Source organism: Salvelinus namaycush, chromosome 27, assembly GCF_016432855.1.
Source record: "Salvelinus namaycush isolate Seneca chromosome 27, SaNama_1.0, whole genome shotgun sequence".
Taxonomy (NCBI): domain Eukaryota; kingdom Metazoa; phylum Chordata; class Actinopteri; order Salmoniformes; family Salmonidae; genus Salvelinus; species Salvelinus namaycush.
In genome coordinates, this window is record NC_052333.1 from 24,033,095 (window position 1) to 24,057,529 (window position 24,435).

Below are 24,435 nucleotides of genomic sequence, written 5' to 3' on the forward strand. Positions count from 1 at the left end.
AGATATGAATTCTAATAACCTGCATGTCACTTTGTTTAAACTTTATTTCTATTTTCTTAACTGAATTTCATACATATCTGACAATAATGGGTTCCATTTCAACCAACCCCCCAATTCTCATATAAAAATAGCAAAAAATTATAATACAACTGTCTCACACACAAAACTGCTCTGTTTCTTCATAGTTTCATTAAAGCCAATCTGTACCCTCAGTTCATAGCCTTGTCTGAGTGGATTATTAAAACATCTAGCAGGCCTTGTCTGGTTAATGTTACCCTCTGTATTGACAGAAACATGGTTTTCAGTGAAACCAACAGCACTAAAAATATCCACAAAGGCAAAATCATACTGTGAATCAAACAGTCAGAGAGTGAATAGCGAGTTTATAAGAAATGTTTCTGTAACAGAGCAATGTTTCATTTGGTTTAAAATAATTAATTAATAAATAAAGCTGTAAAACAATGGTTCAAATGGACCAATCTGTGTTACAGTTAGTCTTACGATACGCTAATCTGAGGTCAGTCAGACATTACTTTGTCAGTTTAAGTGAGTTGAGCAATAAAAATTAAACAATATACGTATGAAGCAGACAAAAAAAAACATCCAACCCAAAATAATATATTATTCTTACAAACATTTCCCTATATCAGGGATCCCTATGTCACAGCTTGTACAGTACAGGAAGTCTTCATTGATTGGTTGTCCAGAGACGTGACCACTCTCCTAACTAATACTAACCCCTCCCATTATATGGTCCAGGGAGGTGCTATGTGCAAATTTGAAATGGTACCCTATTCCCTATATAGTGCATTACCTTTGGCCAGTAGTGCACTAAGGGAAATAGGTTGCCATTTTGAATATGACTTATATTAGAAGAGAAGGGGTGGGCTTCTTCCCTGGCCACGCCTCCTTGGCGTATTTCTTCTTGCGTGGTTCGTTGAGAGCCTCGGCGGTGTAGGGTCCGGGGGCGAGGGCGAGGTTAACAGCAGGGATGGGAGTGACGAAGGGCTGTGCTGAGGCTGAGGTGGGGGAGAGGTCCACCTCTGGAGCAGGGTTAGGGAAGACTAGCGGCAGGCCCCCCAGGATAGTAGCTCCACCCTGGGCCGTGGCGGGGAGGGAGCCGGACTCTCCAATGGTGGGTGGGAGGTCTCCATAGAGCCCTCCACTGAAAGGGAAGTTCTGCATGCGTCTGGCCACAGAGTCCTCCAGACCTAGTGTAGCGTGACCCTCCATCTTCCTCTTCTGATTGGGTAGCAGGGTTTAGGGGGGAATGAGAAGATTGAAGATGGCAATATAGTAGCGTCAACTGTAAAGCACTAAAGTACTCTCTGAAAAATAGTCTTAAAAAGGGATTTATAAATAAAATGTGATTGATTGACCTCAATTTGTCAACACAACATCAACTTTTAGCATTGATTGATTGGAGATCGGTCAACACGAAGGTAATTATAGTTGTATTTTTATATTTCTATTAGTTTAGTTTCAGTTAGTTTTCAGTTTTTATTTTAGTTGTATACAAATACTTAGTTTTTATATTATTTAGATTCAGTTTTAGAATTAGGAACAGAAGGCGGCTTGGAGACGTGCTGTATAGTTTTTTGGGGTGTTTTTGGGCATGTCACTTCTTTCAAGTGGTGGGCAGACATAAATAAGGTGATGGGTAAGGTCATAGGTAAGGTTAGGTTTAAATTATTAAGTCAATCTCAATGCGACTTGGATTTAAAAGGAATAGCGCTGAAACTGGTGCAAAAAATATGTTCAAAAGAATTGAGTCAGCTACCTATGTATTTATTTGGACAGTGAAGCAAAAACATTTAATTTGGCTCTATGCTCTAGCATATTAGATTTAAGATCAAATGTTCCATATGAGGTGACAGTACAGAATGTCCGCTTATATTTGAGGGTATTTTCATACATACTGTATCTGTTTTACCATTTAGAAATTAATTCAATTTATGTATCTAGTCCCCCCATTTGAAGGTGTAAAAAGTATTTGGACAAATTCACTTGTGTATTAAAGTAGTCCCCCCCAAAAATGTAGAGGTCGTGTTTCAGATTAAGTTGTGCCCAATAGAAATTAATGGTAAATAATGTATTGTGTAATTTTGGAGTCACTTTTATTGTAAATAAGAATATAATGTTTCTTAAAACATGATCGGTGGGTCCCCCGCAGGACGGTTGAGCTAACGTAGGCTAATGCGATTAGCATGAGGTTGTAAGTAACAAGAAAATTACCCAGGACATAGATTAACAAGAATTTAATATGTCTAACTGCACTGTCCAATTTACAGTAGCTATTACAGTGAAATAATATCATGCTATTGTTTGAGGGGAGTGCACAGTTATGAAAAATTATTAACAAACCAAAACCGGCACATTTGGACAGTCTTGAAACAAAATTGTGAACATAAATGCAATGGTTCATTGGATCAGTCTAAAACTTTGCACATACACTGCTGCCATCTAGTTGCCAAAATCTACATTGCGCCTGGGCTGGAATAATACATTATGGCCTTTCTCTTGCATCTAAAAGATGGTACAAAAAAATACATGTTTTTTTTCTTTGAATTATCTTTTACCAGATCTAATGTGTTATATTCTCCTACATTTATTTCACATTTCCAAAAACTTCAAAGTGTTTCCTTTCAAATGGTATCAAGAATATGCATATCCTTCCTTCAGGTCCTGAGTTACAGGCAGTTAGATTTGGGTATGTCATTTTAGGCGAAAATTGAAAAAAGGAGCAGATCCTTAAGAGGTTTTAACCTCTACATTAATGTGGATGCTACCATGATTACGGGTAATCATGAATGAATCGTGAATAAGTTAGAGGCAGAAATAAATAAAAAGCTAGCCACATTTACACATCAGCAGCTTGAAAACCATTAAACTTTTGCTCATTGTTAAGAAAAAAAATGTTTAAAAATAAACATATTTCATGATGGTTTTTATTTAAGTTTGTTTTGGAGTCAAAGATAATATTTTCAGTATAGTTTTTGTTTTTTTAAACGGTTTAGATTTGATTTTGTTTACTAAATCGTTTTTTCTTGATTTGTTTTCATTATTATAACAACAACCTTGGTCAACACAACTTTTGCCATTTTTCTCAAGAATCACCCCCAGCATAAAGTAAGAGATGGACTTGAAGAAGTTTACCTTGATCGGGACAACAGCAGTCTGTACCATGTTCCTGAAGCGCCCTACTGATGGGTCGACGTCCTCTGTAAAAACAAGAAAACACACAGGATTACATTTTGAAATGTGTGTGCGCGCGCATCTGCATTCGTGCATGGGTGTGTGTTCTTGCATGTCTGTGTGCAAGCGTGTGTGTATGGGCACGTGGGTCATCATCAACCCTAACTAACACACCTGGGTTGATGACCTCCTCCTCCTCACTGAAGGAGACCCTGCTACTCCTCCTCTTCCTCTTGGGCCTCACAATGTCCAGGTTGCCATCCTCAATGGTCAGGGTGGAGATACGCTTGTTGTGGGCCGTGTTGAACTCGGTCAGGTTCTGGAACAGGTGAAACAAGAGGATGGATGCGGTCAGGTTCATCAAACAGATGGAGAAACGAGAAAATTTTACAAAAGCTGCTTGAACAAAACATAAATATATCTCACAAGAACTCAAGCAGTCCCCTGCCCCACACAAACACACACCTCCAGCTCAGTCTCCTCCTCAGGTAGACCCAGCAGTCCTTTGAGCTCCTCGTCCTCCCCTGCCTTCACCTCCCCTCCAGGTATGGTGTTGGTCTGGGTCTGGGGCTTCTCTCTCAGGGTGTAGACCCGCGTGGATGCCCCGAACGACATGGTGGAGTCGATGGGCACCTGCTGGGGCTTGTGGGGCTCCAGACGGATACGACCCAGGAATGTACCATGCGCTAGGGGGACAGAGTAACATGGATTGTCCTTTCAAAATGTAACTTCATGTTGAAAGTTGAAGTTTACATATCTTCTACTCGGCATCTACAATGACATGGCATGACACAAACCTTTTTGTACCACGGGCCAGCAAGCTATGGTTCTCTTTCTTGAAGGAACATTTACACTGAAACAAACACTTGACAACTGACTGTCAGACAACAAAGGAACACTGCAGGATACTAAGCAGTACTAGATACTCACTGCTGTTGAGGTCGATCAGGAAAACCCTCTTGAGGTGTCTGTGGTAGACCAGGGCTGAGTGGATACGAGAACACGACTGGTGGTCTATCGTGAAGTCACACAAGTCTGGGTTCCGCCCAAACAGGTAGTATTTCTTTTCATCAATGATTAGCTTCTACCAAATGAGAAAAAAAATTGCCAGGATGAAATGTCAACAGAGTTGCCTAAGGTCATGGACTGGTATTGTAATGGTTTTCTATAGAAAAAGTTTTGTAACATACACCGGATAGGTGCAGTGAAATGTGGTGTTTTACAGGGTCAGCCATAGTAGTACATCAGCCCTGGCGCAAATTAGGGTTAAGTACCTTGTTCAAGGGCAATTTAGGGTTAGGGATAAATTACTTGTGGGTCTGACTGCCTTGGAATCCAAGGGGTCACTAGGTTAGGTAGGCAGAGAGAACAGACATTATTCCATGTTTGTTTAAGCACATCTTCCAACACAGTGACACGTGCAGCAACTATATAATATAGGCCCTACACCTTATAACATACTTTAAGTCTTATCATATTTAAATGAACATTAGGCTACTTGATACAAGCCATATCTTCTGCAGAGAGGCATTGCTCTTGCTTCTGTGGTTATTTTTGTTGGGGTCGGGGTTAAGACTAGTAGACTTACCTCTACTAGCTTGTCTCCCTTCACCACATCTAGATGGAGTCCAGGGGGAGGTTTCCCTGCCCTGACAAAACACAAAATGAATGTCAATTGCATGTTGCAATTATGCTTTTATTCAAATGGCGGCTGTTTTGCCGCCTTGCTGCATAACTAGTTGATCAAGACTACGGATTTGCAATACCATTTCTTCAAATGTTTTGCATGTGTAAACTGCACAAGCAATACTGTCATTCTTGTCCTGAGAACGAAAAATGCTTGCAAATGCTGCATAACAGTAAGCATTCTGGAACACCATACAGCTTTAGCAAACCCTGCTGCTGGATTTCACTGACAAGCTAACGTTAGAACATTCAAACAGCTAGCATACTACTGTGACTGAGCACTCCAATATCATAGCGAAGTTACCCAGATCGCTAGCTAGTTAGCTCATGTTTCTAGCAAGCAAACTACATCCTATTTCGATGCGACAATCTAATTAACTTCACCGACATGGACCTTACAACACTCTACTGCATGCTTTTGATTTTTGACAGTCAAAATTATGCATTAGACATCGTCGCTGGTCTTACCATGACGGGCAGTCAAAAAGAGGTGTGTTTGTGCTTGGGTTTGCTGCCATCTTACACCGTGTACTAGTAGTGAATGCTGGGAATGTGAGGACTACAGGGAAGTCTGTAGAAAGCTGGGACTCGTAGTTTATTATGAAATAATATTATGGAAGTTAATAAACCTACTTTAATTCCCCTAGTTTAAATGTCTATGCTATATACGTTGGAGATCAAATTGTTTGGGGTAGATTTATAACAAGTTTCCCACGATTGTGGAGGTTTGTGTCAACATATTTTGTTATTTGTTTGGCAAATCAAGACAATTATGACGATTCATTATTTTCATTGCATAATGACATTTCACCAAGCAATCATTTATCCAATCAACATTTTACACTGTACATCAGCTGTCACATACCAGAGGACCTCAAAACAAAATAAACTATATAAAATAAATTAGGCCACAGAGTCACCATATTTGAGAGTACCGGTAAATAATATAAATAACAAATCATAAAAAGTAACAGGCATGCATGTTGACAAACCAAAATGTTCGGTCTTTTTATTTAAAAACGTCCTATAGCCATTGATATAAGTTGACCTGAAACAACAGAAGACATTCTCTAGCCCAGGGGTAACAACTCTTACCCTATGAGGTCCGGAACCTGCTGGTTCTGTTCTACCTGATAATTGCACTCACACCTAATCAGTAACTGATTAGAGGGGAACAATGAAAACATGCAGCGGACTGGCTTCAAGGTCTAGAGTTGGGGGCCTAGCCAGTAGTAGACCTGAAATGCTTGTCGTCGATGGTGGAGAAGATGTGGCCTTCTCTGATTAGAAACTCCAAGGTCTGGCTGCATGGAGTAAAGGGGAAAAGGAAGCATTAGACCAGATAGTCTCTTTTCACTACAATTTAAAAAAAGTTCCCCCTATTGAACCCCCCCCCCCCCCAAAAAAAAAGTATCTGTTACCTGATGGCAGTCATGCTGAGGTACCCCAGCTTAATGTCTAGCTCCTCTAGACTGATGCCCCTGGGCTTGGAGTCTGAGCAACTCCTGATCAGGTTCAACACCTTACAGGAGGAGAAATAAAGCCATTGGTCTTTTGACCAAATCACATCCTTCACATCAGATCTTTTTGAGAACTGATCTGATTGTGAAAAAAATATCAGAATTGGACTGTGTGTAAATGTAGCCTTAACCTACAGGCCAAACTAGAATGGTCCAAACACACCAAGACAGTCGTAAAGAGGGCACGACAAAGCCTATTCCCCCTCAGGAAACTAAAAAGATTTGGCATGGGTCCTGAGATCCTCAAAAGGTTCTACAGCTGCAACATCGAGAGCATACTGACTGGTTGCATCACTGCCTGGTACAGCAATTGCTCGGCCTCTGACCGCAAGGCACTACAGAGGGTAGTGCGTACGGCCCAGTACATCACTGGGGCTAAGCTGCCTGCCATCCAGGACATCTACACCAGGCGGTGTCAGAGGAAGGCCCTAAAAATTGTCAAAGACCCCAGCCATAGACTGTTCTCTCTACTATCGCATGGCAAGCGGTACCAGAGTGCCAAGTCTAGGACAAAAAGGCTTCTCAACAGTTGTTACCCCCAAGCCATAAGACTCCTGAACAGGTAATCAAATGGCTACCTGGACTATTTGCATTGTGTGCCACCCCCAACCCCTCTTTTTACACTGCTGCTACTCTCTGTTTATCATATATGCATAGTCACTTTAACCATATATACATACTACCTCAAATCAGCCTGACTAACCGGTGTCTGTATGTAGCCTCACTACTGTATATAGCCTGTCTTTTTACTGTTGTATTTCTTAACCTACCTATTGTTCACCTAATACATTTTTTGCACTACTGTTTAGAGCCTGTAAGTAAGCATTTCACTGTAAGGTCTACTACACCGGTTGTATTCAGCGCACGTGACAAATAAACTTTGATTTGATAAAATAGTTAGTTCTTGGTTGAACTGTGACTAGAAACTAATGAAGCGACTAGAAACTAATGATACCGATTGTTTGACCACAAGTGAGTTGTTCTGATATTGTTGAATCTCGTTTCGCTATTGCAGAAATGTGGTAAGAGGTTAAATGGGTAATGGCAGCGAGTTGTGGGGATGAAATGGGGGGGGGGGGGGGGGAGAAAAAAAATAATATTAAGTGAAGCGACAGCTGTGCTGGAATGCGAACAATATGCGTGTCAGTTCTGATGGTATGGAGCCGAAGGATGAGAGTCAAGGACCGGAATGGTCGGTGGTGGAAAGATACAGGAAAAAGAGAGATCATGATACAGAAAGCAGTGAAGCGTCTAGTAAAGAAAGCATAAAGAGGGCCAAGGTAAGAAGTAAGAGTAGTGATGTGTTGGAGTGGAAAGTTGTGATGGTGTTTGAGACCACAGGGCCTCACACCCTATCCGACTAACTAATGCCGTAGAGAAAGAGGTAAGTGAAGTGAAATTAGCTCGGTTGATTGGAAATGGTAGATTGTTAATATTGTGTGGTAGCCAGGCTCAGCAAGGGAAGATTTTGAAAATGGAAAAACTTAAATGGGAAGAAGATTAAAAGCCATGTCCCTGGTGCTTATGCTAGATTGAGGGGTGTCCCACGGGGGTCCCAATATCTATGTCTACAGATGAAGAAAATGTGAAGGGAGGCAGAGTGATTTAGGGCAAAAGGTAGATCAGTAGGAAAGAGGGTCAAAGTAGTGAAAGCCTATCAGTGATGCTGAGGTTTGAGAAAGTCTTGCTGGGAAAAGTACAGATAGGATTCCTTAGTTTCAATATTAGAGAATTTGTCCCATATCCACTGTGGCGTTTTAAATGCCAAAGAATGGGACATGTAGCTGCTCAGTGTAAATGAATTAAAAAAGATATACCAACTGTGAAGGGGCATATGATTATGGTGAATGTGGAAGCAATGTGAAGGTTAAGTGCTGTAATTGTGTGTGTGTGGGGGGAGGGGGGGGCACTGCGTAGCATTTGGTGGATGCCATGTACAGAGAGAGGCTAGAGAGGCTCAGAAATATAGGAGTCAGTCATGATGTATTGTGTACAGAGGCCATAAAATAGATTGGTAGAACTACAGTGTGGACTGATGGATCTTACATGGATGTACCTGTAGTGGACCTACTGTCTGGGCTGGTGCTTCTGATGGTCCTGGCAGTGCTGAGGCCCAGTTCAGAAATCTTGTGCTCATGAATGTGCGGTGTGAAAGGACTTTGACAATGAATGAAGTTGACTTCATAGCTTCTATTGGAAAGGTTATCAATACAACTCGGGTTGTGGAAAGCAGAAATGCCAGGTTGAAGGTTATTGTGGAGACGGCAAGAAATATTGGTGGTAACAGATGTTACTGTTGAAATGGTTATTGACATGCTGAACAATCCTAAGGGTGGAGTGTTTCAGCATGATAAAGTTTAATGGGGTTGAGGAGGGTGTGGTAGAAGTTAGGGATTTATTTATTTTGAATTTTATTTTCATGGTAGTACAGAATTGGGCAGATCATGATTGATCGTACAGTCCACCACAGTAGGTGGTGGCATGCACTTAAACAATTGTTTGCGGACCGCCATGATATCATAGAAGGCCTAATATAGTTATTATTACACAGACAAATCCATTGTCACGTTGGTTTCAAAACTGTAAACTGAGACCAGAAACAACCCCTACCCCCTGTCCAAAGACACAAACCCTTTTCACACTACTTAGCCAAACCTAGCTAAGCTTAGCTGTGCTGGCTTCACATTCGTACTAGTTGCTGGAACTGTGCTGGAAAGGACAATGTGAAAAGAAAATATCTGAACCAACATAGTACAGTTCAGCCCTATAATCCGAGTCAGGCATTAGAAGCTAGGGTCTAGGCGTTATTTGTGCTGCAGGACTAGAGAACTGACCTGGCTCTGACTGGCACTCAGCCCGTAGCTTGATGCGTCTCCATCTCCAGGATTACCACCACCACACGGGTTCCTGTTGTGCTGCATGTGGGCCTGCACTACCTCCAGCATGTGAGAGGTGATCTCATTCAGGTCTTCAAGGCAACAGAGGTTGAAAGCCACCAATGATCTTTGGCCCTGGCAGGAAGTATGTGAAGGGGTACAGAAATGTGCCATAATCATGCAGAGAAACACTAGACTTAAAGTACTAAATCGAATACATTTACCTGAATGATACGCAGGCTTCCAGAGACCTTGACATAAGTCCCTGGGGACACAAAAGTACTGTCCACACCAGGATCCTGTAAGGCAAATATTAAGTATACTATCTGCTATAGGAGAAACTAAAAATTATAGAAGTTGCCGATGCACTATTTCTCCCCAACCTCGTTTTCATTTGAAACGTTTCTGGACGAAGACCTATAATTATCCACTTACTGCAGTGTCCACCCAGAGCTTCACGCCCAATGGTGGTCCAGTCATGTCGTCCACGGAGTACAAGACATTGTTTACTGAGGGAACCGTTCTCCTGACGATACCCACCACAGATACCTTCATCCAGAAATCAAATACAAAAACAGGTGTAGAGGTTTAATCAATGCGGTACTGCCAGGTTTTTTCTGGTTTGTGGTGAATAAAGTGGATAAACATGATATAGGACCTACTGGGAACGAGCTCTAGGTTTCTCTACCAACAGGGACCCTCACCTCGTGGAACAGAAACACTCACCTGGTTGACCTCAATGTCACCAATGCTGAAGACTTCCCTGGCAGCCGTGGCAGACAGCAGTTGGGACACAGTGCACGGCATCATCTGGAGGACTGACCTCTGTCACAGCAGGGCAATGAAAGCGTCACATTTTGGGCCGCTGAAGCTTGTCCATTTTATAAATATAAGAATGCTAGTTCAATGCATTCCAAGACAACATTGTCATTGTTCAGTTATGGGTTATGTTGTGATGGCATGAGGGTTAAAAGAAACACCTTGGTTGTCTTCTGTCCTGACTGGAAGGTGGTAAATCCACCTGTGGACTGATTGTACCTGTATCCACTTCCCATATCTAAGCCCCTGTTGTATACTTTGGAAAAACACATTGAACTGCACAACACATCTACTGAAAGCAGGTACAATGAGTGACTAAAACTTTAAAATGTGGGATATCTTAGTTGCAGGTCCCTTCAAAACTCACCTTGATCCCACTTGTAGTTGGAAGAGGGATTTTAGTTAGATTTGATCATTACAACTATCCCATAAGACTGAAAGGTGTAATGCTTGACAGATTACCACATTTCAGCTCACTAGCAAAAAAACGTTAGCCAATTATCCAATTAACCAATCAGAGGCCAAAGTGTAGCAACCATATAACCTCAGCAATCAACAAAGGGCATCTCCCACTCAATCAGCAGCTAAATAAATTGAAAACAAGTTAATTCTCATTAAAACATTTACTATGATATGAAATCTAATATTTTTTTTGAAATCCATGTTGTTTTTTAAAAAACATTTGAATTATAACGCCATCAATTCAACAATAAATGACATTTTACAGCATTTATTGATACATTTCACTGAATCTCTTCGAAATATCTTACGACATACAAAGGAAATATTGTTCATAGAAAAGTTTGATCCCCTCATACACCTGGTTATAATGTACACTGATGATGCTTGGTGTTTATCTTCAACTGATGAGGTTTCTCGTTGCAATGGGTCCTGTTCTGAATAGGGCACTTACGATGTATGTGTTCCCAATGGCACTATATATATATATATATATATATATATATATATATATATATATATATATATATATATATATATCACATCACTACTTTGGACTAGGGCCTCTGGTCCAAAGTAGGACATTATATAGGCAATAGGGTGCCATTTTGGATGCAGATTTCACCAAAGGTGACACATCTGATGAGTCTCGTAGGATTATATTTCAGGCAACGAGCTATTTTTATCTCCATATCAAGTTCATCAGAAGCAGCAACGTGTTTGAGTAGGTGACCCCAGTTGTGTGTGTACACAATCAATACACACACACACCAATGACCAACCAACGTTCGGCCAATGAAGACATCATTATCACCACTAGCACACCAACACAGTATCCAACTCTAATACCACTTCTGTATCAATGACAGAAGACATGGGAAGCTGAAGTAACTGTTGAAAAAAGATCCACCATCACAGCAACTATACAACTCAAACAATGTCAAGGCGCTCGTAATAATTCACAGTCACATGTCCATAAACTCCTCCTTCAGCCTCTGTAGTAGCTCATATACACAAGGTGTACAAAACATTAAGAACACCTGCTCTTTCCATGACAGACTGACCAGGTGAAAGCTATGATCTCTTATTGATGTCACTTGTTAAATCCACTTCAATCCGTGTACATGAAGGGGAGACAGGCTAAAGAAGGATTTAAGACAATTGCGAATATCACAGGGGGTTGGTGGTACCTTAATTGAGGAGGACAGCATCGTGGTAATGGCTGGAGTGGAATAGTATCAAATACGTCAAACACTTGGGTTCCATGTGTTTGATGCAATTCTGTTCGCTCCTTTCCAGATATTATGAGCCATCCTCCCCTCAGCAGCCTCCACTGGTGTATATGTGCCACTCGGAGGGTGAATGGGCAAGACAAAATATTTAAGTGCCTTTGAGCGGGGTATGGTTGTATGTGGAAGGCGCACCAGTTTGAGTGTCAAGAACTGCAATGCTGGCTGGGTTTTTCACACCCAAAAAGACATCCAGCCAACTTGACACAACTGTAGGAACCATTAGAGACAACATTGGCCAGCATCCCTGTGGAATCCTTTCGACACCTTGTAGAGTCCATGCCCTAACGAATTGATGCTGTTCTGAGAGCAAAAGTGGATGCAACTCAATTTTAGGAAGGTGTTCCTATTGTTTTGTACACAGTGTATATTCATGAATCAATGAGTACATATCATTAATTTATAAGTCCAAAAATTGATGTATACTGAACAAAAATTTAAACACAGCATGTAAAGTGTTGGTCCCATGTTTTATGAGCAGAAAAAATATCCCTGAAATATTCCATATGCACAAAAACCTTATTTCTCTCAAATTGTGTGCACATCCCTGTTAGTGAGCATTTCTCCTTTGCCAAAATAAATCGATCCACCTGACAGGTGTGGCATATCAAGAAGCTGATTAAACAGCATGGTCATTACACAGATGCACCTTGTGCTGGGGACAATAAAAGGCCACTAAAATGTGCAGTTTCGTCACAACACAATGCCACAATTGTCTCAATTTTGAGGGAGTGCGCAATTGACATGCTGACTGCAGGAATGTCCACCAGAGCTGTTGCCAGAGAATTGAATGTTAATTTTTCTACCATAAGCCGACCTCCAACGTCATTTTAGATAATTTGGCAGTACCTCCAACCGACCTCACAACCGCAGACCACGTGTAACCACACCAGCCCAGAACCTCCACATCTGGCTTCTTCACCTGCGGGATCATCTGAGACCAGCCACCAGCTGATGAAACTGAGAAGGAATTATGTCTGTAATAATGCCCTTTTGTGGGGCAAAATCTCATTCTGATTGGTTCAGCCTGGCTCCCAAGCCTATGGCTACACCCCTGCCCAGTCATGTGAAATTCATAAACTAGGGCCTAATCAATTCATTTCAATTGACTGGATTTTATTTTTTTTATGAACTGTATCTCAGTAAAATCTTTAAAATTGTTACATTTATATTTTTGTTAAATATAGCAACTGCTGACTGTGCTTCAGATATTTTATTAAAGGGGCAATCAATGCTAATATTGTAGGGGTAAAACAGCAGAGATAAAAACCCAAAAGCCAAAACTCTGAACAAAATGTGCCTGGCCACCACAACAATCACACAATGTAGTGCTAGGTGCTAGTATGTGGAGATATTAAAATAAGGCATAAAGTATGTTAATATCATCAAAGACAAGAGGATTTTGGCAATGGAAGACATTTAAAAAAGGCAATAATGCAGGTTAATGTTGGCGACAGCCAGCTCGTATGAAATACATTTTAAAACTTATGCCACTGTTTGAATGACACACTAAAACTACATTATTTCAGATATTGATAACATTTTCATTTTCACAAGTGTTAGAAGCGCACAAATTATGACCTGCAAGGCAATAGGCCTGAGTTCCCAGAGAGCGCCTTCCTTTACCTCTGACACCTACACCAAACGTAGTAGGCTTAGTATGAGTCTGTCGGAAGGAAGCGTGGAGAAAGGGATTACCGTTAAATCCAGCGGGACCCAGGGGAAACAGAGGTGAAAACTGACAGTGAGAGGAGATCAGGTTAAAACACAAAATTGTATTTTTTTAATAGATCCTCTGGGCTCAGGGACAACTGTGTGCGCGCTGTGCTGCCTCCATCTCCTCTCTGCATTGCATGCATAAGTAGACGTTCTGTGTGCTGACAATACACCGGTGTGTGTGTGTGTAAGAGAGACTTCTTGTTTGCTGTTTGACAATATATCCTCCCAGGCCCCTAGTAAACACTGTTTCTCAAGGTGATAGATAATAGCATGGTAAGTTATGAAAAAGGAAAATAACAAAATAAAAAGTGCATTTTTTAATCAAGTGATTGCCAGTGAAGTCATACCCCTAACCATTCCGTTCACACAGGTTTCATTCGGAACTACACTGGCCTTCAGTTGTGAGAATTCAAGTCTAAATTCAAGCACTATATTTTAAAAATACAAGCAGAACATTGGCTCTTCGGTTAAATACATCAATGTTAGTTTGGGGAAACAACACATTCCTTTATGTGTTTTGAATAAGCAGCTTGCTGTCTCTGGACTTTAAATTATGGTGACTCAAGTTAATTACATTCCAAACACTCCATTCCTCAAAATAATTTTCATTATGGGGCAATCATGACACATTCCAGGACAATTATGACACTGGCTGACTGAGGTTATGCTAGGTTATGTCTGGGCTGGGGGTTATGCTAGATTATGTCTGGGCTGGGCTGGCATTCCAAGACCTAGCCTGATCCCATAGTTGGCTCAAGGCTAGCTCAGAATACCGTCCTATGTGATATGTCATGTTTCTCTCTCTTCAAACAGCCAGTTGTCTACAAATCCCAACCAACAGTATATCTTTGATTTTACCTGAGCAGTGGGAAGAGTGTGTATGTGTGTTGGTGGGGAGGAGCAGGGTGTGGTCACAGAATACTGGTAAAACCAGCCGTGCACAGTTTACGATCACTGAGGCGTGTCTAAATTGGAATTTAATTGCATCATATCTACACAGGATGCGGTCTCCCTGTATCATAAATTGCATCCAAAGTACGATTATTAGCACCGAGACTGGGGTGGAATTTGTAGGCAAACAACTAAAGAGAGTTAAAGTTAACAGGTTAGCCTAAACCACCGGGGTGGCTAGCAACACCTCTCCTTCTGAGAGACAAACAGCTAAATGTGCTTATGGACAGCCTTGCTCTGTTAACATTCAAAACAAAACAAATTTCAGACTGGCTATCAACCTGTTGAGCTAAGTTTACCAGTAGTCCTACATCTGAACCAGTATCCAACTGCAAAGCCAAAATCTTTGCAACATTTGAATTGTTCCCTTAAAAGAAAAACAAACGCCCATTGTGTGGCCTCGGCCACCAGAGCTAACAGTGGTGAATTAGGACTAGATACAAGTGCTTGATGTTGTGACTACAAGTCCCATGGTCCACTCTCCTCCTATCCACTCCAATTATCACGTGTCCCAGTCCAGCTCTCTGCAGGCGATCCTGACCAGTCGGAGCTCCAGTTCAAAGGCGTCAGGCCTCTCCTGAGGGTTGAACGACAGCATCTCCCTGATCAGCTGTTTCATGCCCGCGTTCATGCTCTTCATCCTGGCCGGGATCAGCAGCTCCATCTTGGGGTTCTCCAGGAGCGCCTCCCCGAGGGGCACGATCTCCTCCCCCTGCTGCACGTAGCTTCCCAGGAGCTCCTTCTGGGTCTCCACGTCAACGAACGTGATCCGCTCCACCATGGCCCAGATGATGATGCCCAGGGCAAAGATGTCTGCTTTAGCCGTGTAGTGGCCCTCCCACACCTCTGGAGCCATGTAGAAGTCCGTGCCGCACGCTGTGGAGAGGAAACACTTGTTGACGGAGGCTGGTTCCTCAGGGTTGAGGCCCGACGTGGAGCAGACCTTTGACAGCCCGAAGTCTGCCACCTTCAGGGTGGGCTCGGGGGTTCCCGCCAAGGTCCTTCCCTGGGAGATGAGGATGTTGTCAGGCTTCAGATCTCGGTGGATGATCTGGTTTCGGTGCAGGAAGGCCAGGGCACTTCCTAACTGCAGCATGAAGCTGGTGTTGGTCTTGCGGCTGGGTTTACGGGACAGCAAGTAAGCGTTCATATCTCCTCCATCACAGAAGTCCATAACAAACCACAGATAGTAGGCACAGCACGGGTCAAAGGTTATCTCTCCCTTCAGAGATGTCTCCACCAGCTGGAGATAGAACAGAGACAACAGAAAGGCCATCAGAAAGGCCATTAGTATTAACAGTACATCATATAGTAATTCAGCAGACAGCCAGACACAATCCAAAACAGACACTGTATATACAGGCATTCAGTATGTGCCCATGCAGGAATTTTGCCCAAAACCGGGGGGTTGCCAGCACCATGCTCTAACCAATGACTGCATGACAGCCATTGGCACCACATAAGAGATGAGAGCAATGCTCTGTATTCTGGAACACTTGGCTCGCTTCAGAAAATGTCACCAATAAGATAAATGCTGAACTGACTGCTGAACAGATCAAAAATAAATCGTTAAAAAAGGCTGCTGGGAGCCAGCCGACAGACTCCGTGTCAATTCCCATCACGTTTCAGAGGAAATGCTAACTGGAGGAAAATTACTAAGAAAACAGAACAAAATGCTATTTCTAGCAGCGCTACCTACCTGACAGGGAAATAGGGAAATTGATTATGTAATCTAAAACACAGTGGCAGTCCTGATTATTGATAAGCCAAGATGAGAGAAGAAAAACACTTCTATTAAATTCCTTGAGGGGGGGGAAAGAGAATTTTCAACAAACAAGCAAAACTGCCTTGTCTCGTGCCATTGGCTTTGAATTGACAGCGTGACTGCCAGCCTCCTCTGTGAGCCGTCAAATGGAGGGGTGTGTGTGTTGTCGGTTTTTCTGTCTCGCTGGCTCCTTGTGTTTTTTTGTTTTCAATCAAAACTCGTTGTGACGGCTCTGATCTTAAAAAGACTTCTGCTGGATGAACTGGGTTAATCAAGCACACATCTCCTTTTGACAGCTGACCAGATCAAAAACCTATCCTCTCCCATAGAAAATGTGCTGCAGGATTTTGACATACACACACCAGCAGCAAAACTATTTGGGTTTTGAATTACAGACAAATCAAATGCCTGACAATCTTTATGGTACAAAACAACACATTGACAGTCCCACCACTTAGGGAAAACCAGTCTGTACACAAAATTGGTCAGGGAGCCAAGCCATCCGTAACCTAATAGATTGAAATAATTCACCAGCATTGCCAGTCAGATAATACAGTCCCTGGCCTCTGATCTATTATAATGATGGTTCCTCCCCCACCCAACACGGTAATCCTGTCCCATTATCTAAATGTTCTCCCTCTATAAGCAGCAGTAGAACAAGAAAAGAAGACTCGGTCGGAACAAAGGATTCTGGGAAAGCGGCCAAGCCCAACATGCTGCAGTGTTTAACAAGCTCGTAGAGCGTGTCGGACAATGTATGCAAGTGTGACAATGGCCCACGTGCCGCTGAGAGGCTACAATCAGTTGTTGCCAGGCCCTTTAAACCCTCAGTGAGCCAAGAGGGAGGAACATGTTGTTGGTAACAGACTAGACAGATTGGCCGGGAGAGAGGAGTCCCTTTAAACCACAGTGCTCAATGAGGACATGAGCTGCCCCATTAAAAACCAGTGTTGAAGGCACCACCTGACAACACAGAGCCACAAGGATGACTAGCTAAACAGAACACAGTCTTCTGAACTAACTAGTCACAGTATGAACACTCTGTAGAGGCATCCAACATGCTGAATGAGAGGCCAAAACACTGGAAGCAACAATAGCTAACGCCTTGAATTACTAGCAAACACTGGACTACCCATGTCGGTCACCTCTGTGTCCGTCGGTACAGCAGTGTACTCAGCCACTTGGGTGGCTGGCAACAATATGTAGAACAGCCAGAAGGGAAAACAATCCAACACTCCCTTTATCAAGTAGCGTGACTGTGCTCAATGTCCAATACATCATCCTATAGCCAACATTGGGATCTACGGAGTGTGTGCATCTGTCCTGTCTTGTTCTACATAATTCAATCGTTATGGTATGTTTGTTACATTAAGTTGTGTTATTGTAAACTTATGTTATGGTAAATGTATTTAGGCTATCCTGGTATTGTGTTTTCTATCACTTCTATAATTGCCCTTTGGTGAATTGAGTTTAGGACTTCAAAAAGAAGCTTCTCCACTAACATTCTACCCATCAACATAATCAGGTTCCTTCACCTCTGCTCTGACCACATACTCTTCGGCTGCAAAGTTGCTTCTCAGCATATGCGAGACAGAACCTTGAGGTTGAATGGTAAGTTCCGCCCTGCCAGCGTAGATCCGTTTGTGAGGTTCTTCTGTGGCTGTGGTCTTTCAACAGATATGCTCAAGATGTGTTTCCTCTGGTCTGAATTTGTACTCTTCCATGTGCTTACAATGTGTTTGAACTAGGGCCTTACTCATAAGTATCTGATGATATGTTAAGTAGGCTACATAAAGTTTGATATTTGGTGGGGGGAGTGGGGGTATTCAAAAACTAGGCCCATCCTTAAAACCTACACATAAACCCACTTGTAGGCTTGGGGGCATCCAGATTCTCATACTGACAGTGTGCCATACCGGGATATCCACGGCTCTTCATCCAGGAGGGGAATTCTCTGCTGTTACCAAGCGAAGCTTGATTTTGGAGTAAGCTAACCACTTAACTAGCAACTAAATTAGCAAACAAAACGCACAACTGCAGAGCATTTTAGCACATTTTAGACAGTTAAGATATCTAGCAGACAAACAGTTGTGAATTCCATACTGCAACTAAATCACCTGACCCGTGCTGAACAGTGAGTGACTCACAAGGCTCCAGTCTCTCATCGTTATGTGCTTGTAAACAAACACCACATGACTGGGGACTACCGGTAAGCTTCATAATGGAAGATTATGTGAAAGGTGACATATTGCACAAGTTGATGCAGGCATTTACTTAAAAAGTACCAACAAATATTCAAATGTACTTCAACTTCAAAAAATAGTTGAGGTATTGACGGTATTAAAAAAATATATTTAGCCCGTGGCTATTTCCAAATACTCCAGTATACTATATACCACCCAAGCCTATCCTCCTGGAGCCTATTTGAAGACATCATATATAACCCTCTCCTGTCCGCTAGCAGAGTCATATGAGCAACCCTGTCACATTGACAAAGGGAAACCTGAACCCCAGTAGCCCTCCCATCTCCCCCAGTTGTTTTTGCCTCCTCCCCTTTCTGTACATTTGATGCAATGCATTGCTTTTACTACAGTTCTAATTTATTACATTTTAATTATTTACTCATCTATTGTTTGTACTCATTGTGTATCCCTGTGCTTCATGTGTAAAAGGTGGTATCTGTACATTGTGTTTTAAGTCTATTATATATACATCCAGGTATAGCAGAGAGCTGGAGCTGTGGTTCATCCTCTGGACAGGTCTGTCTGCATTTTACTACAGCTAGCCTTTTATTTATCAATCTTTCTAGCCATTCATCCATATAAAATGTATTACCTCTAGGTACAGTGGGGAGCTGGACCCGTGGCTCATCCTCTGAGCCAGATCATCCCTCTGCAGGACACACTCCTCCAGGTGGATGACGTTGGGGTGCTGGCTCTGGATACTGCTCAGGGCCCAGAATTCCCTGAGGGCCAGCTCTACATTCTCTGGGCTGTGGCAGCGGATCTTCTTCACTGCCACCCGGGCTCCGGTGCGTTTCACCAGCGCCTCGTACACCACGCCGTAGCTGCCACGCCCTACCTCCTGGATCAGGTCGTACTTCGGCTGGCTGCTCACCATCCTCTTCCTCACTGTGGGGGGGGGGGACAGGATGGAGGCGGTGGGGTTAATGGGGTACCACTGATTGTTGTTGAGAGCTAGGTGGTCAGCAGAACAAACTGAGAATGTAACCCCGATGACCCTCAGTTACTGAATAATATCCCAACAAGGTGAGTTTATCCGTCATACTAAATTAAGAAATGCATATCTGTGAGTTGACATGACAGCCCCCTGCTCCTGACCACATCAAAACCCATAGCTATAGGCCTAGTCTAGATGTAGTCTGATAAATTTTATCTCAGGAAAATGAACTAGCCAAGTGACACACTGTCAGATGGATGACACAAATAACAGTGTTTAAATTTTAGCAAATAAAATTAGGACAGTTGGCTTTCTACCCACAAGATAGCACTTGATCATGACTCCCAGTCCATTAAATTACACATAGGAGTCATTGAAGGAAGGCGTATTCTGTACTGGGGAGTTTTGAGAGCTAACACTCGGCCTGAACATTAAAATGCGTTACGGTTTGGAAGCATAAAGACGTTATCTTCCATATCAGCAAGAAATCATACTTATTACAACAGTTCTCATTGATACCTGGCCATAGAGCGTTAGGGTACCCACCCGGCCAGAGGGGGATAGGGTACCCACCCGGCCAGAGGGGGATAGGGTACCCACCCGGCCAGAGAGGGATAGGGTACCCACCCGGCCAGAGAGGGATAGGGTACCCACCCGGCCAGAGAGGGATAGGGTACCCACCCGGCCAGAGAGGGATAGGGTACCCACCCGGCCAGAGAGGGATAGGGTACCCACCCGGCCAGAGAGGGATAGGGTACCCACCCGGCCATAGAGGGATAGGGTACCCACCCGGCCATAGAGGGATAGGGTACCCACCCGGCCATAGAGGGATAGGGTACCCACCCGGCCATAGAGGGATAGGGTACCCACCCGGCCATAGAGGGATAGGGTACCCACCCGGCCATAGAGGGATAGGGTACCCACCCGGCCATAGAGGGATAGGGTACCCACCCGGCCATATCACCATACAGCGCATGTTTACGGGTGACAATTAGCTGTCTAGCATGCCCCGAACACCTGTGTGTACCAAAAGGCGGCCACGAGAAATGTTTGATCACTGAAAAATATTGTCGATGATAAAACCAGTTAAAACAGTGTACATAAGTGTATATTTTGCATTTGTGAAATTATTTGATGTGATACTAAAAGTAACAAGCTTTATGTTTCTATACTGAACAAAAATACAAATGCAACAATTTCAAAGATTTTACTGAGTCACAGTTCATAAGGAAATCAGTATATTGAAATATTTTCATTAGGCCATAATCTATAGATTTCACATGACTGGACAGGGATGCAACCATGGGGAGCCAGGCCCAGCCAATCAGAATGAGTGTTTACCTCACAAAAGGATTCATTACAGACAGTAATACTCCTCTAAAACAACATTGGAGGCAGCTCATGGTAGAGAAATGAACATTACATTCTCTGGCAACAGCTCTGGTGGACATTCTTGCCGTCAGCATGCCAATTGCACACTCCCTAAACTTGAGACATCTGTGACATTGTGTTGTGTGGCAAAACTGCACATTTTAAAGTGGCCTATTGCTGTCCCCAGCACAAGGTGCATCTATGTAATGACCATGCTGTTTAATCTGCTTCTTGTTATGCCACACCTGTCAGGTGAACGGATTGTCTTGACAAAGGATACATGCTCACTAAATGGAATGTAAACAAATTTGTGCACCAAATTTGAGCTTAACAAGCTTTTTGTGTATATTGTACATTTCTGGGATCTTTTATTTCAGCTCATGGAACATCGGACCAACACTTTACATGTTGCGTTTATATTTTTGTTCAGTGTTGAACCGTATCGCAATTTAGGAATCAATTCACGTTTAGATTGAGTTTTTGGCTGCCTGAGCCAGTCTACCTCTCACGATTTCATATAAAGTCCTTGGACCTTAACGAGTAATGGTAGGCTCCAAAAGATTACATATTGGACTACCCGCAAGAGAGCAAATGTGAACACCTCAGAGGCCAAAGCATGCGACATGTAAACAAATCAACATTGCCCCCTCACAGATTTTACCTGTTATTTGCGCACTAACGCATTGCTGACAGCTACAGCATTTGAGGGGAAAGTTGACGTTAGCTATGCCATTTCCTGACATGTCAGCCTACTGCACAAATATGTAACAATAAATAAACATTTATCAAATAGTAAGTTCAGTGTAATTAGCTAAACTCGAGGAGAATTAGCTTGCTAGCTAACACGGAAGCGAAACTGTTTTTAGCTAGCTAGCAAGCAAAGGAAGAAAATGCTGGCTAAAAATACAATAATAGTTTGTTAGAATCATAACTACCGTTAGCTACCTATATACATGTAGATTATATGTTGCTATGTTACCACAGGGGAATGTAGACAAGTTAGCTAGCTAGTTCAGTACCTTATGTCAGGGTTTCCCCAAACTCGGTCCTGGGTCCCCCGCCCGCTAGGTGCAGGTTTTTGCCCTAGCGCTATATTAAATAAATCAAAGATTGGCGATTTTTTTTTATTTAACTAGGCAAGTCAGTTTAGAAAACAAATTATTATTTACAATGCCGGCCTGATGAGTTGGTTATTTTGAATCAGATGTGTAGTGATTGGGCAAAAAGCAAAACGTGAACACGGGGGGTGACCCGGCCTTACGTAAAGTAAACTACCTAACTAGTTAGCTTGTTCAAATCGTGGACACCTTTATTGTCCTTCTGCGCTAGCTTATTCTGGCTCCGCACAATTCGGCTAGCTAACGTAACGCAGTCCCACACACCTGCGCACACGACCAAGCACCGTGTCGCACCGGCAGACAAAAGAACTGGCTTCTTCTGAAGACGAGGAAAGGAAACAGAGTAGCTAACTATAAATCTAGCAAGCTACACATTTACCTGTTTTCGTCTTCCCTCAACGATTCATTTGTTGTTGACTTTCTCTGGCAGACAAGACAAGGTCCGTGCTGAATGATCGCAAACCTGCAGCTCAAGTATCCCGTCAACAGCGCGCGCCCGCTTGCACGCTCCCAAAACAACACAGCCAGGGTGCTCTACAGCAGCAGCCGTTGGAAATACTGCCCCCTTACTTTCACTTTTTTTTGTTGAGCCTTTTGTGCAAACCTCCAGCTAGCTGAAAGGGGAAATAAGTGTTCCCCCGTTCATTGCATAGCTTTAAATTAGTGGAGGCTGCTGAGGGGAGGACGGCTTATAATAATGACTGGAACGGAGCGCATGGAATGGATAAAAAAATGGAAACCATGTGTTTGATGTATTTGATACCATTCCACTGATTCCGCTCCAACCGTTACCACGAGCCCGTCTTCCCCAATTAAGGTGCCACCAACTTCCTGTGTCAGACCATGCCCATTGATTCTTGCCCTGGCAACTCCCTCCCATATTCTACTGAAAATCTTAATTACACCAGTAAAACGAGGATTAGGGTTAGGGGAGGGTTTGGCAGGGGTAGGGCTTCATTGTAAATTAAGAATTTGTTCTTAACTGACTTGCCAAGTTAAATTAAAAAAAGTAAAATCATTTGAATATTTATTCAAACATTTTGAATACAAATCTATGGCAAGAACTTTATTCTTAAGTTATCGTGACATTTCATGTTTGTAAAATTCTATTGTTTTTCCCGGCAACCCCCCTGAATGCCACATTTAGTTTGCGCCAAAGTGATGCCATGCAGGATGTAAGATTACATTTGACACAACACAGGTGACTAAGTCAATGATCTTGAATGAAATGACACACTGAAAGATACCTTTATCTCAACCATAATTTTATATATTAGGCAGTATCAATAAGAACTAGATTATGTATTATATCTTAATCAAAATGTTTTGCAGAAAATGTAACTCCCCTACCACAGTACCTGTTTGGAACATGCTCTTAAAGGGACAGCACCATGGACAGACAGCACCATGATGTACAAGAAGAGACGTCCACAATGTTGCAACAAAGTATTCATAAATCGGTTATTATAAACATTGTCTCTTGAAAAGTTGTTTTGTTACTTGGTAAAACAACTTTAAAGTCTCTAGGCACTAGACTACCAACCCATTAATCAAATATAGGCCCAGCATTGCATCACATGTTCAGTGTGTCAGAAACTGCAGCCTAAGTTAAAGAATAACAAAAAGATGATGTGACGTAGGGCTAAAAAGAGACCCACCACTGTATCATATTGATATATTTTTATTAACAGGCTAGTCAATGATGCATGTGTCAACACTACTATGTCTGGTTCGCAACTCAGTTTGTAATACAGCTTGGTACATGGTTTGTCAAAGTGAGCTATAGGCCTACTGTACCACATTCTGTGGTTGGTGATAACAGTCAACATAGCTACATTCTTTGGTCTAACAAACAGCAAAGCAGAGAAATCAAGTAACACACAATATGAGGCCTATTGTTTGTTTTGTGCGTCATACAGTGCTTTCAGAAAGTATTCATACCCATTGACTTATTCAAATTTTGAGTTACAGCCTGAATTCAAAATTGCATAAATATTTTAAAAAATCTCACCCATCTACACACAATACCCCATAATGACATAGTGAAAACATGGTTTTAGAATTTCTTTGCACATTTATCAATTACAGCTGTGATTCTTTCTGGTTAAGTCTCTTAAGAGCTTTGCACTCCTGGATTGTACAATATTTGAAAATTATAATTTGAAAAATTCTTCAAGCTCGGACAAATTGGTTGTTTTCATTGCTAGACAGCCATTTTCGAGTCTTGCTATAGAATTTCAAGCCGATTTAAGTCCAAACTGTAACTAAGCCACTCAGGAACATTCAATGTTGTCTTGGTAAGCAATTCCAGTGTATATTTGGCCTTGTGTTTTAGATTATTATCCTGCTGAAAGATACATTTTTCTCCCAGTGTCTGTTGGAAAGCAGACTGAACCAGGTTTTCCTCTAGGATTATGCCTGTGCTTAGCTCTATTCCATTTCTTTTTATCCCCAAAAAACTCCCTAGTCATTGCAGATGATGATGTA

At 42.3% G+C, this 24,435-nt stretch overlaps 2 protein-coding genes across 5 annotated transcripts; both read right to left on the reverse strand.

The window, feature by feature from the left end:
* Positions 1-26: 26 nt before the first annotated feature.
* Positions 27-6,089, reverse strand: LOC120022138 (nuclear inhibitor of protein phosphatase 1-like). 2 transcript variants are annotated; one of them, XM_038965988.1, is made up of 7 exons: positions 5,977-6,089; positions 4,784-4,844; positions 4,126-4,279; positions 3,661-3,881; positions 3,370-3,514; positions 3,157-3,221; positions 27-1,242 (listed from the first exon to the last, which is right to left on the reverse strand). In XM_038965988.1, the coding sequence occupies exons 1-7, from the start codon at positions 6,066-6,068 to the stop codon at positions 865-867; spliced, it is 1,116 nt and encodes a 371-aa protein (XP_038821916.1). In that variant the 5' UTR covers positions 6,069-6,089; the 3' UTR covers positions 27-864. The 2 variants fall into 2 exon arrangements, with proteins under 2 accessions (XP_038821916.1, XP_038821917.1); XM_038965989.1 differs by lacking the exon at positions 5,977-6,089 and adding an exon at positions 5,350-5,480.
* Positions 6,077-22,492, reverse strand: LOC120022139 (serine/threonine-protein kinase pdik1l). Of its 3 annotated transcripts, XM_038965993.1 has the most exons (8): positions 22,328-22,492; positions 19,115-19,410; positions 10,004-10,102; positions 9,713-9,826; positions 9,502-9,576; positions 9,236-9,412; positions 6,303-6,403; positions 6,077-6,185 (listed from the first exon to the last, which is right to left on the reverse strand). In XM_038965993.1, the coding sequence occupies exons 2-8, from the start codon at positions 19,397-19,399 to the stop codon at positions 6,104-6,106; spliced, it is 933 nt and encodes a 310-aa protein (XP_038821921.1). In that variant the 5' UTR covers positions 19,400-19,410; positions 22,328-22,492; the 3' UTR covers positions 6,077-6,103. The 3 variants fall into 3 exon arrangements, with proteins under 3 accessions (XP_038821921.1, XP_038821919.1, XP_038821920.1); XM_038965991.1 differs by lacking the exons at positions 6,077-6,185; positions 6,303-6,403; positions 9,236-9,412; ... (1 more) ...; positions 9,713-9,826; positions 10,004-10,102 and adding an exon at positions 13,866-15,757 and having other exon boundaries at positions 22,328-22,485; XM_038965992.1 differs by lacking the exons at positions 6,077-6,185; positions 6,303-6,403; positions 9,236-9,412; ... (2 more) ...; positions 10,004-10,102; positions 22,328-22,492 and adding exons at positions 13,866-15,757; positions 21,850-22,031.
* Positions 22,493-24,435: the final 1,943 nt, after the last annotated feature.